The following is a 14,670-nucleotide window of genomic DNA, read 5'->3' as shown; positions in this document are numbered from 1 at the left end:
TCTATAGGCCATAGAAATGACAATAAAACATGCCTTCAATGTCACCTTCACAGTGCTTACAATTGACCAGAGGGATGGTAAAGTTTAAGTTCAAGAATAACTGTATTTCTCAGCTCTCACAGAAGTGTACAGAACTCTGGTAAATTCACAAACAATTCAGAATAAGCTTCTGAAGTTAAATGAAAAAGATGACCAAACTTTTCAACAGTCTGTGCAGGGTCTAAAACAAGTACATAAATTGGGTGTTTAAGGTGCTCTGAACATCTCTATACTTCAAACTTCCTCACATAGTTTATAAAGCTCTGTGAGATGTCAACAAAGACCTCAAATGATTGCTTTTATTTTCAGCTTTCACTCCTATTGAATTATGTATCTGAAGAACAATAGACTTTCTTCCCTACATTCAACATCTTCGAGGCTCTAAACCTCTTTATTTATGCTTTATTAAGCATTCAGTTACAAATTACTGCAGTTGACATGGAAAATTTAATTCCCTTATTATAAATATCTCCACAAGTTTTGTCTCCGTCACATTATTACCTACAATAGACTATAGCCAAAATAGTGGTCTAGATACCTATGTTGGAAATATACTAAAAAAAATTGTATTTAAAGACTTAATAAACTGATACCAGCTCAAGTATTTCAAGGTGCTGATCATTTGTAGTTCCTATAATTTAATCACCAGTTGCAAAGAGGTATCTCAGGGCTTTTGAAAAACAGACTGCCAGATGCTCAAACAGTTCTGTGTTTGTACATCATCTACCACACTTAACATGTGATCCCTAACTACTACTTGAAGAATTATAACAAATCCTGATGACAAGATGCTAGAAAAAAAAACATTTAAATACAAGTAGGACCAGATTCATCTCATTCTGCTTAAGAAACCTCAATTACCAGTGCTATCAACCTAAGCTAGCAATAAAAATATTTAACGGAGGCACTTCAAGAAAGCAACTCAGATTACCTGAGGAAGAAGGAGAATGAGGGGCAAAAACAAACACGAAAAACAAGACACCATACCTATGTATATGAAGTCTTTCCAAATCTCTCTCCTTTAAAATTGAGCAAGAGAAGTTTTAAAATTAACTATTTTTCACTAATATGTTAGCCAACAATATTTACCAAGGTACTGCTCTCTAACTGTCCAACTACGAAACATGACATGGAGTTCAGAAATTACCATAAATTACTGAGAACAGAGGAAAAAACCAAAACAGATTATTCTTTCATTTTACTGAATGGAAAACAACCTTTCCTAACTATTAAAGTAACTGATGAGGTCCAGGCTGGCTAAATTACACATTGATTGTAGAGTAAGATTCTGCCCTTGAGCTGTGCATTTAGCCCTAGCAATCCCATTGGTGGGAATTATGAATGTGCTCCCCAGCTCCATAGGCTGTCTGTCATTGTCACACCTACAGAAAGAGGGACACGGAGTTCCTGCTTCATAACTGTCAGTGTACAAAGTATATTCACGTAGTTACAACTTCTGATGCCCACATAGCCATTTAAACCATTACTTGCATTTCACTTTGATTCATTTTGCATTTTAGCCATATAGTTAAAGTTTTAGAAAAGAGTTGTTTGAATTCTAGTTTACACGGATTCCTGTAGCCACAAGAACTTTCCATTTTTCATCAAAAATAAACCACAAACGAGTGCAAAGTCTGTCTTAGTCTTAAGACATTATAAATGAATTTAAGTATGTGAACTTTGGACATTTTACCTTAGGACCTCCTACGGGTTAAGACTGAAAACAAGCTAATCCACACTACTCAGTAAGTTATGCTCCGCAACATTCCCAACCTAGATTTCAGCCTCAGCCTCACACACAGACAGACAGGTAGGCAGTAACCTCTATTACAGACAGCAGCTTCATCAAGCCACGTGGTTCTGATGAATACATTTTACCATAATGTACACTACCAAAGGCATTCCTTGAACACATTCCTTAAAGCAGAATAAACATTATTGAATATCAAAATTGGATCCTCTATATATTTGTATTTTTGAACTTACCTTGCCAACTAATCTGGGAAATGGTGGTCTTTGATTTTCTGGAATTAATATTGGAGTTGCCAGAATAGCCCTTTTTTGTCTTGGAATTCCAAGGTTGCCTTCTATCTTAAACATTTCCTAAAAAAAAAGACAAATTACAATGACTTTCAACATAACACTCAGTTGTTATTTCCACTCCATTTTCCAATGATGAGTGATAACATAGCAAACTACTTAAAACTGTAGGTTTATTTTATTTATGAAAGTGTAGACAATCCATATTCATTTTGTATTCCTATAGACTAAAACTCAGAGGACTGCTTAAATCATAAATTTTAAACAAGGTTTAGCTGACCTTAAATACTAGCATGGGACATTTAAGAAACCCTACTTTAAATGTTTTAGATATTTTTTCTATTATCACATGTGAAGTTGCATCTACACTTGGTCACTCCTCAGTCCACGCTTTCCAGCAAACAGAACTCAGAGGTGATTTTCCAAGACAGTTCCCAGCTGCTGATGTCTCAGACCAAACACTTGTAAGCTAAAAGTAAACAACGTACAACAAAGCCCAGGCATAACTCAGAATATCATCTAATAGGTTTCTTTTACATGGGGAAAACTTCACACTACCATATCTGAAAGAAAAGAAATGGAAATGGTTCATACACAAGCTGCCTTTTTCCCCCCACTACATTTTCTGGGCTGTTCAGATCTAGAGGAGCTTCCAGCAATTCAGCACTTCATGTGTACTTTCCAATGTCCTCCAGCTCCTTGAAGCCCTATCCAATACATCTCTGCCTTCCCTCCCAACCTTCTCTCTGATCTTCTCAGTGCTTTCTCTATGCCCAAAATGCAGTTTCCCAGAAGTGGACCTCTCCTGTTTCTTATCCTATACTTTCTGCAGATCTCTTCTCTACCTTCAGCTACCAAGGTCAGAACCAACCTTTCCCCATCTCCCAGAGCTCTCACTTTGATAGAGGCCCCTTTCTAAAAGAAACATCACAACTTGCACTGTTTGGAGAGTGAATTTTGAAACTGGATAAGGTTCAGATCACCAGTTTGTTCAGACAGTTGTGAGTTTTGTGAACCAAATCACAGGTTGAATGAATCGTCTGATTTTGGGAAGATAATTACATCATACCATGCAATTTTCCTTGTTTTCTCAATGCAGTGAATTTTCTAATCAGTTCTGGAATTGAAGTTGTTGTTTTAATAACACCACTTTACCATCTAAGGACAGCTTCATCTTGATACTGTATTGTTATAAAAAGGCAAAAACGACTGGGTTTTCTCAATGACACAATCTGAATGTCAGTTAGGAACTCCTCAGGCTGCTGCTGCTGCCATCTGCATAAGAGCCTCCCACCTACACTCCCACACAGCGTATCACCATCAAGCACTGCTTTACATCTATGAGCTTCAGCGCGACTTCGTAAATTTGGTGACAAACAGTAACAAGGAAAGCAAGTCTTCGTCTGTCATCTTTAGCTATGATAAAGTCAAAGAGAAGCGAGAACGACTCTGCCAGTTTTCATAACCTGTAGGGGCTCACCCTGATTTGGAGTTCCCATCTGTCCCAAAGGCTTTGCCACTTCTCTTTAATCTTTCAGCTTAAGGCCACTTGGGTCCCTATTTTTGTCTTTCAGTCCCTCTCCCAAAAGAACTTCCCCTAATAAAAATTCATGAGAAAGTTCAAGATAAAAACACATGACATGTCAAATAAAAGGAGCTGAATTCTGTCCAGAGGGAAACACGCAGAGCAGTAAGCTTTCAAAATCACTCACACTGTAAACACAGCAGACAGTTTGGCTGGCACGTATCTGTGACGTTGCTAAGAGGAGCAAGAATAAATGACTAGCAGTATGTCTAGGAAGAAATATCAGCTCCTTCGATTACCAGCAGCAGTGCAGAACTGATCACAGATCTGACTTGTGGTAATTCCTACATTCAAGGCTACCTGTCTGCTCGAGAACATGTAAGGATGACCTCCCAGATGCATCATCACTGGAAAGGAGGCACACTTAGATTCACATCTCTTTGTATCATGTTTCTGCTTATGCTTGTCTGTGGAGTAAAAGGAATTTTCAGGCTGCTTAATACCTAGACCTCTCAAAATTTGGTAGTCATAGAACAATGAAGTAGGACTTCGGAACAAAATTATATTTTTAAATGCAATTAGTTTTTTGCAATGAAAAGAAAGCTTTTGGAGATTGAACAAAGAAATGTGAGCACTTCTGCAGAGTACATTTCATATTATTTATTCTTCAGAAAACACTTATTTTTTTTTAAATACTTCTTGATGAATTTTCTCTAATTCATCATTCCCTGGTACCTAACACAGCAACATGGCTGATTAAACGAGTACCAAAAAGCATCACTATAGAACATGGGCAAACAGGAAGAAAGAAACAAAAGTATTTTACCAATGAATTTAATAACTCAATACCTTAATAACTGTTTGTGGTTATTGTAAGAATTTGTTCGGAAAAAAAAAAATTTGCTTAATGCCAAGCAGCTGGCAACTGATGGCTTGAACCTCAATCAGTATATAAAGCAGAAAACAAGAAATTGAAATGATACATGCACGTAGCACTTGATTCAAAAATCAAAACTCTGAAGAGGTTCCCATTGGAGGATAGCCATCTTGCTTACATAAGCATTTTTACTGAATTTGCTTAAGTTTTTTGAATAAATTATATTAAAATTAAGAAAATACATACACTTCATAATAACAAACACATGCATTTCTAAAAAGAATGCATTGAAAGTAAAAATTCTGTTTCTCTGCTTGTAAATTTTTTAAAACAAAAATAAAGGGGTAAGATTTCTCTATCTGTACTATTTAATTTCTTTGTCAGACCCATGATCACTATGTTCCAGCTCCTTTTTTCCTGATTAGAATCCAACTGTCATTTCCTTATCCAACGCACTATTTCATACCTAGCTTTTTAGACTCTATTTTTCATTTCATTGTATTTCTTTTCCAGTCATGATTTCAGTACTTAAAACAGCAATAGTTCAGAACCAAAGAGCTGATTTCACCAGCAACAAACCTTGATTTCCTGTTTGTGTTAAGCAAGCAACAAACATAGCTAAATTTTAGAAAAATGAGTTGGCCTGGTGAAAACATCACTTCAAATTTCCTCATTTCCCTTGAGAATTCACCAGTCTGGGATTTTGTTGTTGTTTTTTCTTTAATGTTTTTGCTAGGGGCTCTTTGGGATCATTGCTATTCTTGAATATTTGAATGAATGGCACAGTTGCTACCTGGTAGCAGGTAACATTACTTTCAGTGAAGCAAATTTCATTAAAACTTCATGAGAATAAGGTGGCTGAATACTTATTGATTTGTCACAATAAGGGTTGGAAGCATCATTGGAGTGGCAATCTGTAACACACTAACTATGCTGACCAGAAAAAAAGAGTTGAATTTCTACCATTTATTACTTATAGATACTAAGCTTCATGGCCTAAAATGGGGACAATCCAAAGTTCCACTACAAAAAATAAACAAGTATGAATGGATGCTCACTGTAAGAAAATTTTTTGTGGTATTCAGTGGTATATTAATTTTTCTCCTAAATAATATTGCATAAGATTGAACTAAAACTGTGTGCAGATCAACTTAAAAGAAATCATTTTTATGTCATTCTTGGCTGAAATTTCAGAGTTGTGCTCTAATCTTCATTCAGTGATGATTGCTTCATATCTTATTTTCCATCATCAGGTCTGTATTAGCAGTACAATGGTTAATGATTTCTAAATATTCAAAAATATTTCCTTGTGTTTTCAATAATACCAAAAAAAAAAAAAAAGTGCACTAATAATTCCTCACAAGTTAAAGAACCACTGTTGAAGTGAATAGTTAACCTCATAAATAAAACTGAGATCTGTAAAGGTCCACAGCAAATACAGAAACATCTGCTCAGAAATATTTTGTCCTCAATGACTGCAAATGCCAGCCTGAAAACAAACAAACAAACTTCAAAAGAACAAATCCAGCCAAAATCTGCTAAGAATACTCAGTTACTTCAGAGCATGTAAGCTTCCAGGCTCATGAATTATGGTCAGATATATGAGTAAGGGAAACTGTTCAGGAAACTTGATTCGTGTATTTTTACCATTTTATAAGGACTGCTCTGAAAGCAATACTCCCTATGCTGGCCCACAACACTGGAGGCAGATGATGATGGTATAGCAGTACAGGCTGAATCTTCCCACCACTATTTCATTCCAGTCTGTTATCCTGCAATAGAGGGCAGCAGAGAGGCAGTCTGACAGAATGGCATCCAACACAGAAGTGTGGATGAAGCAAAGGTGGGACACTGAATTCCTCCATGCAGAAAAAACTGTAATTGCTGACATTCATTCCTATCTGCTGAATGTTTATAGAGATCAAACAGCGGATGTGAGCACAGTGAGCGGTGCCTTTTAGCAGTGGCAGCAACAACATGAAAGACAAAACACATTCCAGATGGGCACACATAGCTGTCACACCACGAACTGAAGAGCACCTCGATCAGCTCATCCACAAAAATCAGTGGATTATGACCAGGAAACTGTGTATGGAGGCAAATATTGCTTCAGTGCATTCTAAGTGATGGTGACAACATCGGAATAAAGCAAAGTTTGCACCAGGTGAGTCCCATGAATGATCATACAAGAACAGAAGGAACATCATACGCAAGTTTTTCAGGACCCATTGAGCCAACATCAGGTTGCAGTTTCCTGAATCACATCTTTACTGGTGATGAGACATGGTGTCCCTGTTAAGAGCCAGAGACATAATGGCAGTCCAGGGAGTCCAGGGACTTTAATTCCCCAAAGAAAAAATTTAAGATGCAGACCTTATCAGATACAACGATGTGTACTGCCTTTCAGGACAGGAAAGGTGTGACCCTTCTAGATTTCCTAGGCCTGGACAAACCATTAACTCTGACCACTGCATTGTAGCACTAAGCTGAAGTCTCAAACTTCCAGAGTCAGGCCAGAGTAGTAGACAACCTTTCTCTTGCAACACTGTTAACAATAAGCTCCATACCAGTTTGAAGACCATGGAACAATCAGCAATTTTGGCTATACTGTTCTACTCCATGCATTGCGTAGTCCAGATGCAATGGCACCTTCCAGCTTCCATCTATTCAGACAGATGAAAGATGGATTGCATGGGCAACATCTTCCTAGCAATGCTGTCATAGGAGCTGTGAAATAGTGATTACCTTTGCTGGTGCCAATTTTTACAAGCACTACATTGAGACTCTTGTTCGTTGCTGGCAAACATGCATAACTAATGGTGGCAAACTATACTGAAAAATAGTGTTTTGTCACTGAGAAGTTTCTTTATCAGTGTTACTATGCTCTTTGTAGCTGATGTAGTTTTGATGGAAGTAAATAGGAGGCATTACTTTTGGAGTGACTGGCATAATTGTTAGATAAATAGGGAGGCAGATCCTTATAAGGCCTAGTCAATACACCCATTAACTTCATAGAGACTTGATTATCTCAGACTAGATCTTTGCTATTGCATTCAGCAAGCTGTGCTACAGCTATTTCTATAGGATGGAGGTTACTTGATCTACAGGAGTCGAGAACACTAAGAAAAAGTTGAACTATTGTTGGAAACATTTGGCAATGCATAAATCACAACTATTTTAATGCTAATTTGTTCTAAAGTATTTTTGCAATGCATGTGACAAATAATGTAAACTATTGTGGAGACAAATCTGAACTTCAGCTTTGTGAAATGATACATTCTGTTATCACCTTGAACCTCAGCAGTATCTTTTGTGGTGGAAGAGTCCTGTTTCCATTCAAGTATAAGTTTTATTCACCTTCATACCTGCCTCATTCTTTGTCAGGAAAAACATTTTCTAAGATGATAATGGAATGAATGCCATTAACTTTCCCTTCTGTACACATTAACCACAGGAGTTACCTGTTCCAAGAATACAAAACTGATGATCAAGTGTTATATATTTATTTTAAATTAACAATCCAAACTTTTCTTGTCATCATTTAGTGGGCGTTACTTGCATTTTGAGCCATATATAACCCCTCTTCTTCAGGAAATTTCATACTGGTTCCACACTGCTCATTAAATATAACGAGATACCCCTTATACATAAGCAATCAACTCTGACTGACTGCATCTGTCAAAAACATTGCAGATATGGGCTTAAGGAAAGAGACAGTGTCTGACCTACGCCTCAGTCTTCACCACTGCACACTAACAACACCACTTATTACCACTAAAAATACTCTTTGTATCTCTCTGTATCCCTTGTACTGCTCTTACACCAGTTGCAAAGCAAACAAATCAGACGGCCCTTATAGCAGAAAAATAATAAGACGTCTCAACCTTCAGCAGCTTAAGTAAATGTAACATACATAAGGAAAACAATTGCCAAGCTATACAACCTGAAGTAGAACTGCCCTGTAATGAAATTTTACCTTGAAAACAGGTGGGTTTCTTTTAATTACTGCCGTTCTTCATTTTGTTTTATTTTTCATGGAAGTGTCACCCATTGAACTAAGAAATCATGCTGCAGCTGAAGACAGTATTAAACATACTGGCATTCTGTAGTAATTAAAACCTTTACTGAATCTGATCCTCCTGAAACTCAACTAAAACCACGTGGAAAATTAATTGCACAGCACGGACACAAAGCCTTAGCTTCTTTTAATATTCCTATATTCCTACCCACTAAGCAGTTTTTTTTCATCTATATTATAAGAACTCATGATGCAAAATCTTCTTCTTAGTTCAACAAGCTTCCAGAATGTTGAAGATACCCTAATTTCCAGAGTGAGAAAGAGAAAAACGATATAGAAAACACATTTTGATTCTAAGGCACAATAAGTGAACCAGCGATGAACAGAAGCCTATATAAGGTCACAAAAGCTGTAGATCAGACTAATGTAAACAAAAATTTGGAACAGCATGAGCAGCTATGAGCAAGTTGCTTCATGTTTCAGTATCAGAGCATAAGAACAATTCCTAATAAAGAAATTTTATTTCTTACAAGAAATAAGTGCTATTCACAGCAGAAATAGTTCTATCTTGGAAAAGCAGGTTTCTATCTCTTGCTGCAGGGCAGCGAGCTATAAGTATGTGGAAGAAAACTAACATTTTATACCCATGTTCTGGATTGCACAAAAGCTCTAAAATCTATTGCATTCTAACAGTGATGCACAAAAGCAATTTCATCATACCCTAAAGCAATAATATTGTATGTTAAAATCATGTATACTGTTTAATAGATGTAGTAGCTGCAATCCCAGTCCCATACCTGAATGGGTCCATAAAGCACATTTCTCCCTATCCTCTCCAAGACTCCAAGCTGTGACTACAGTTCAAACCTTCTCAGCCTTGCTTTCTCAGCATTTTTTTCAAGCTCTATTGCTACGTATTTATTATCTCTGTTTCCCCATTATCTCCATTCCCTCAACAAAACAGCCTGTAATGTAAATCAAAATTCATTGATTATTTACTCTCTTATTCTCTAAACTGTGTGATCTCTCTATTCTCCCAGAACACCTCCTGCAATCCCAAATCCTATCTCCCCCACTTTACTGCACTCCAGGTGGCAGTGTGATTCTGCCAACCCTGTATTCCCATTGGAAAATGTTCATCATTTCACATTCATTTTGAATTTGTTTCTCTTGAACCTTGATCATACAATCCTACCCAAACGTAGCAATCTAAAATTTGTATTTTTGTTTACCAGAATGTCTTTTAATTTTATATATATTCTTAAATCTCTTCCTTCAGCAGCATCCTTCTTGGCATTACACCTCCAAAACCTTCCTATTTCACCCATCTTCACCAGATAACCAGTCCCTCACAGAAAGCACAGTCAGTATCAGAACTTCAGAAATCCTAGTAGATTTTAGAAACGTTTCTGGTGCAGGTCCTTCAACTCATTCAACGCAAGAAAAGTAACAGCAATTCCTTATCATGTCCCTTTATTTTACCCCCTGACTTTCTCTTTAAAAAAGCAGACATGATGTGCATGAAGTACTACAGAGAAGAATAGACGTATATGAAATAGATTAGACCTGAAGAAATCCCAGATGCAATTTCACAAAATCTAGAAAAAAAACGTAAAAAATGTCCAGAAGGTAACCACTGAATTTATGTTCTACAGTTCTACTCCGTACATTTTGGCAAGCTGAGCTATGCATGTGCAGTCAGTTGAGCACACCCAGATTAATTATAGTCCTTGCACAGCATGGATTACCTACAGGAGATTTGGTCCAGTGTACTACAAAAAAAATGTGCCAGTTACCTTATGCTGAAAAATGAGACATGTTTTAATTAAGAATCGAAGAAGTCTGTTTCTTCTTGCAATAATCAAGGGTTATTTATTGGGGAGGGAGTTTGAATACTTTCCATTAATACTGAATTTAAGCTGAAATGCCCACAACAATTTCTTCCTCCACTCCATTAGATCAGAGTTGTATTGAATACCAGCAAAAATAATACATTATATGACATTGCAATGCAGGAATGCATTATGTTGAGATCACAGATCTGCACAACAATTCTCAAAAAAAAGCTAGATATATTCTATCAGTCTTTACTATGCATGCATGGTGCTCTACAGAGCTGGCAGTCTTTTTATGCTTTTCCCATACAGGAGCTGCCAGACTGACAAATGGAGTGGTAGTCTTTGATGAAGACAAAATGCCCACTTAGATCTGGGCTAAGGGAAAACTCCTCATTCACCAAACTAAATTTGAAATTTGGACGAAATGTTAGTACATTAATCCACTTCACAGCTTGGTCTAGCTACTCAGAACAAATTAATTAGCAGGCATTAACCAAGTGCAAAGAGCCAAAATGGTAGTGTATTAATCCACTTCACAATTTGGGTTGTATTTTCACTCTTCAATACAAATGAATTAACAGACAGTAAGTGTCTGATACCAGAAGCTTAATTCTGTTCTGTGATACAAGCAAGGGCCTCTGGTGTAGCATCTTTTAGACACTACATCTTAATACCTCAGTGATATTGGCATTGGAACAGCATGGAATGTTGACTGCAGTTGTTAAGAATAAAAATACAAGACCCAAGCATCCCCTGTATTATTTGATTCTACCACAGTGGCCTAATTAAAGTGATATGACAATGCCTTTAGTTCTAAATCAGTGATAAGTCTGGACAATCTCAAAGACCTACACAATATTACTGAAGAAGACAGCATGTAGTTCTGAGTTTGATGAGAGTTATTTAAAATTGACATTCAGAAAATAAACTTGTTTTTAAAAAAGTATGGCTACTATGACACTTCAGAGTCATTCAATAAAGTTTTCTTTCCAGACTTACATTCCACAGAACTTCTAATACACGCTAGCTAGAAATGACAAGGTTGCCTTGTAATTGCCATATCTGTTTGAGGTATGGGGCAATCAAAGATCAGCTTTTCTACAGAACACTTCCACAGTAAAAGCAAAAGATGCAAGAAGAAGGCTCTGACACAGTCTTGGAGATCTCAGTGGATTCTCACTTTTCTCCTTTATCACATGCAGGCAATTAAGTCTAATTCAGGAGATTCACAGGGTGCCACTCTCACTGTATGTTCATTGGTATACTGGAACACACCAATAATTCATGAGCTCTAACATAAAGTTGTTAACAATATTCATTGCTACATGCTTCAGAAAAAAAGATCCTAAAATAGCAGGAGCTCAGTTTACTAGAGTTTGAAACTTTTCCTTATTTATAACTACTGGAACTGAAGTCAAGTACAGCTTTACAATACATTACACTATCAATGCCACCTCTCACATAATATGTTCAAATTCATATGTTTGGATCTAGGCATTCTGCACTAACAACCTGCAGCCACAATAGCATAGAAATATTTATACCCCCTCCTTCATATCTGTTGACTCTTATACGTTTCCATGGGATAAGAACAGTCACCACATATACAAACACCAAGTAAACAGGTCTTAAAGTTTGCCGGCCAAGAGAAGACAGATCCAGCCTCCCTTCCAGCCTGCATGCCATCTGCTCAGTATCTCCACTGCCTCACCTTTATAGCATTGGCCATGGGTTTCTGGTTGGTGGGACACAGCATGCAAGAACTTAGAAAAGAATACTCCTGAAGTGCTAACACTTTGGGTGTTGGCAGCGTAAGAGCACTCCTGCTCTTATGACCTGACTACTCTGGAGTAACTGAACAGGGACAAATAGTACAGCAGTTAAAATACTCATAAGGAATAGAGAAGATGTAGATTCTATATTGTTCTAATAAGTGCTTCCAGGGACTTCAAGATCATGTAATTTTGGAACTTGCACCTTACAGATCTAAAAACTCTATTCAGATCTCAACTTCTAATCCAGTGCCCTTCTAAGAAGTAATGCCTTCAAAAAACTGAGCTCTAACCAAAACAGAATATTATACACCTCCTAGTCTCCACTTTGCTTGCAAACGCTGTGCTTAGTCCAATCAAAATGTTCTATTTTAATCTAATAAAATGTTCTTCCAAGGCCAAGCAAGTCATTAATGTGAGACCAACTATGTCTCTGCCTTTACTGACACAGTGGTATTTAAGCAGATTTCTGGAATTAAAAACCTGAGTACCCAAAGCTTGAGCAAAATCATCAAAAACACTCTACTCCTTTATCCGCTCTGCATCATTATCCATCATGCAACTAGTCCCAGCATAATTTTGAATGGACAGTGTTTAAATAGCATTATGAATTCACAAGATAGTTCTGTTCTTGCCACACACACCAAATACAAAAGTTCTCCTTCAAAAAGTGACCAAAACCCCACTGCGTACATCAGATTATGCATAGCATGCTGTATTTATAAAGTGCAGAGTTTCCAAGGAATTAGAAATTCTACTCTGTCATTCAGATTCCTTTGCATCATTCCCTTTGGTATGTGAATGCAGCACTATAGCAAAATCAAACTAACAGCTCAGTGCTTAAGGCTCTGATTGCTGCCACCTGAACATTTGAAAGTGAAGAACAATATTAGTCTCTTAAGTTAAAACAGCTTTATTTAGCCAAATTTACCTAATAGAGGTTAATAAATCACAGCATTCATAATTTGATACATTTTTGGCCCTGTTTCAGTTTACAAACCATGCACTAACAGACCTTGAAATCTGTGAATAAATACATTATCTACCATGATACGCAAGTTTCTCAGATGAGTAATTTTTGATCCTCGGACTGTTCAGGCAGTTGCTTAGAAACATTTATTTGTATCAGATACACAGGTCACATGGTATTATTTTTCTTTTCATATTGGATGGATTCTGTGAAGAAGCAACAGAGCATGAAATGCAAATTTCATGATATAAAATTCAAAAGTTGCTTTTGGCAAGGATTTGATTTATTACATTCACAGCACAAGATGAAAACAAAAAGGTTACCTCAGTGATCAAAAAGACTTGACAGGACAAATAATGTCCGTGCCACTTGGAAAACTAGTGACATTGTTGTATAAAAGAAAAAATAAAAGCACTAAAAATAAAAGAAGTGCAAGAATCAGTGGGGAGCATGACTTAAGATCTTGTTGGCTGAAGAGATCTTTCACAGAAACACAAAGATAATAAAGATTGGGTTGGAAGTTTGCAAGAGTCTTGCTACAGAATGAACCATAATACCTGCAATATTTCCTTTACTCATTATCTAGATAGACATTTTTATTTTATCCTCCATTGATTAGTACATTCCACTGATTAGCATTTTCTCTCCTACACTAAAGCCTACCTAGTTTAGTCAGGAAGAATGATGGAGATTGAAGAAAATTGTTCGAGACTATGGAAAAAGCAAATAAAGAAAAAAAACAAGCACTCTTGTTCACATCATTCATGTTCTTGTGCAATAATACTGAAAAAAATAACTAGTATTTCACTGTAGATTATGTAAGTATGTAATGGAATCTTTTTTTCCCCCTGCTGATGTATGAGAAACCTTGAAATCCACACGTTTTTAACTTTGTAAAGCACTTGTATTTGCCTAGGTGTTCCTGCGCTGATAGCAGTGATTCTTTTCTATTGGAACAAGTGATTTATAAAAGCAAAATAACTTGTTCAAAATTAAATATAGAGTTTTGCAAGCAGAGGCTGCTTCTCTCCATTGGAGAGAACCAAATATGGCAAAACTATGTTACTGAACGCACTCAAACTGATCCAGGCTACTCCTACAAACTATAAAGCATACATTGTACATGCAGCCAAAGTGGTGAGGACCTAACATGACAAAACCTGAAAGAGAAAAGTTTGCTGAAACAACGGAGAGAAATTTAGAAAACAACAGTAATTCTTTCATTATTATTTCTGTAAACACTTCAAGCCAGTCTGAAAGAATTGGGGGATAATAAATACATTTGCAAAGAAAATACACCTGAGTTTTTGCCAGACTTCATAATGTCACATCAGAATATAAAGGTGGCCTGATACTCAGTGACACTTGCGAGAGCCAGCATCTCACCTCAGTGCCAATGGGCAAAGTCAGGCAAACATTCTGGTGGGCTCCATTGAGCCAGCAGCTGTGCTTTCACTAATGCCAGTGAGGCCCAGAGACAGCAAGCATGCCCAACAGCTGCAGTCTGACATCAATACAAAATATTTGTGCCACATATGATTTAAATCAGGCTTAGTTTTGGGTGGACTGTGACTAACCCATGATTAGGTTC

General features: G+C 36.9%; 1 protein-coding gene across 1 annotated transcript in view; it reads right to left on the bottom strand.

Annotated features, from left to right (window-relative positions):
* Positions 1-14,670, bottom strand: part of CDH13 (cadherin 13) — a 434,526-nt gene that overhangs the window by 253,772 nt on the left and 166,084 nt on the right. Inside the window, exon 4 of the mRNA XM_042821675.1 lies at positions 2,026-2,142. Coding sequence (XP_042677609.1) covers positions 2,026-2,142 — 117 coding nt within the window. The remainder of the gene's footprint in view (positions 1-2,025; positions 2,143-14,670) is intronic.

This window comes from Centrocercus urophasianus, unplaced genomic scaffold (genome assembly GCF_019232065.1).
Source record: "Centrocercus urophasianus isolate 14NV4802_14NV808 unplaced genomic scaffold, USGS_Curo_1.0 seq_2, whole genome shotgun sequence".
In the NCBI taxonomy this organism is placed as follows: Eukaryota; Metazoa; Chordata; class Aves; order Galliformes; family Phasianidae; genus Centrocercus; species Centrocercus urophasianus.
The sequence above is the reverse complement of the archived record's forward strand: the minus strand, read 5'-3'. Positions and strand labels throughout refer to the sequence as shown.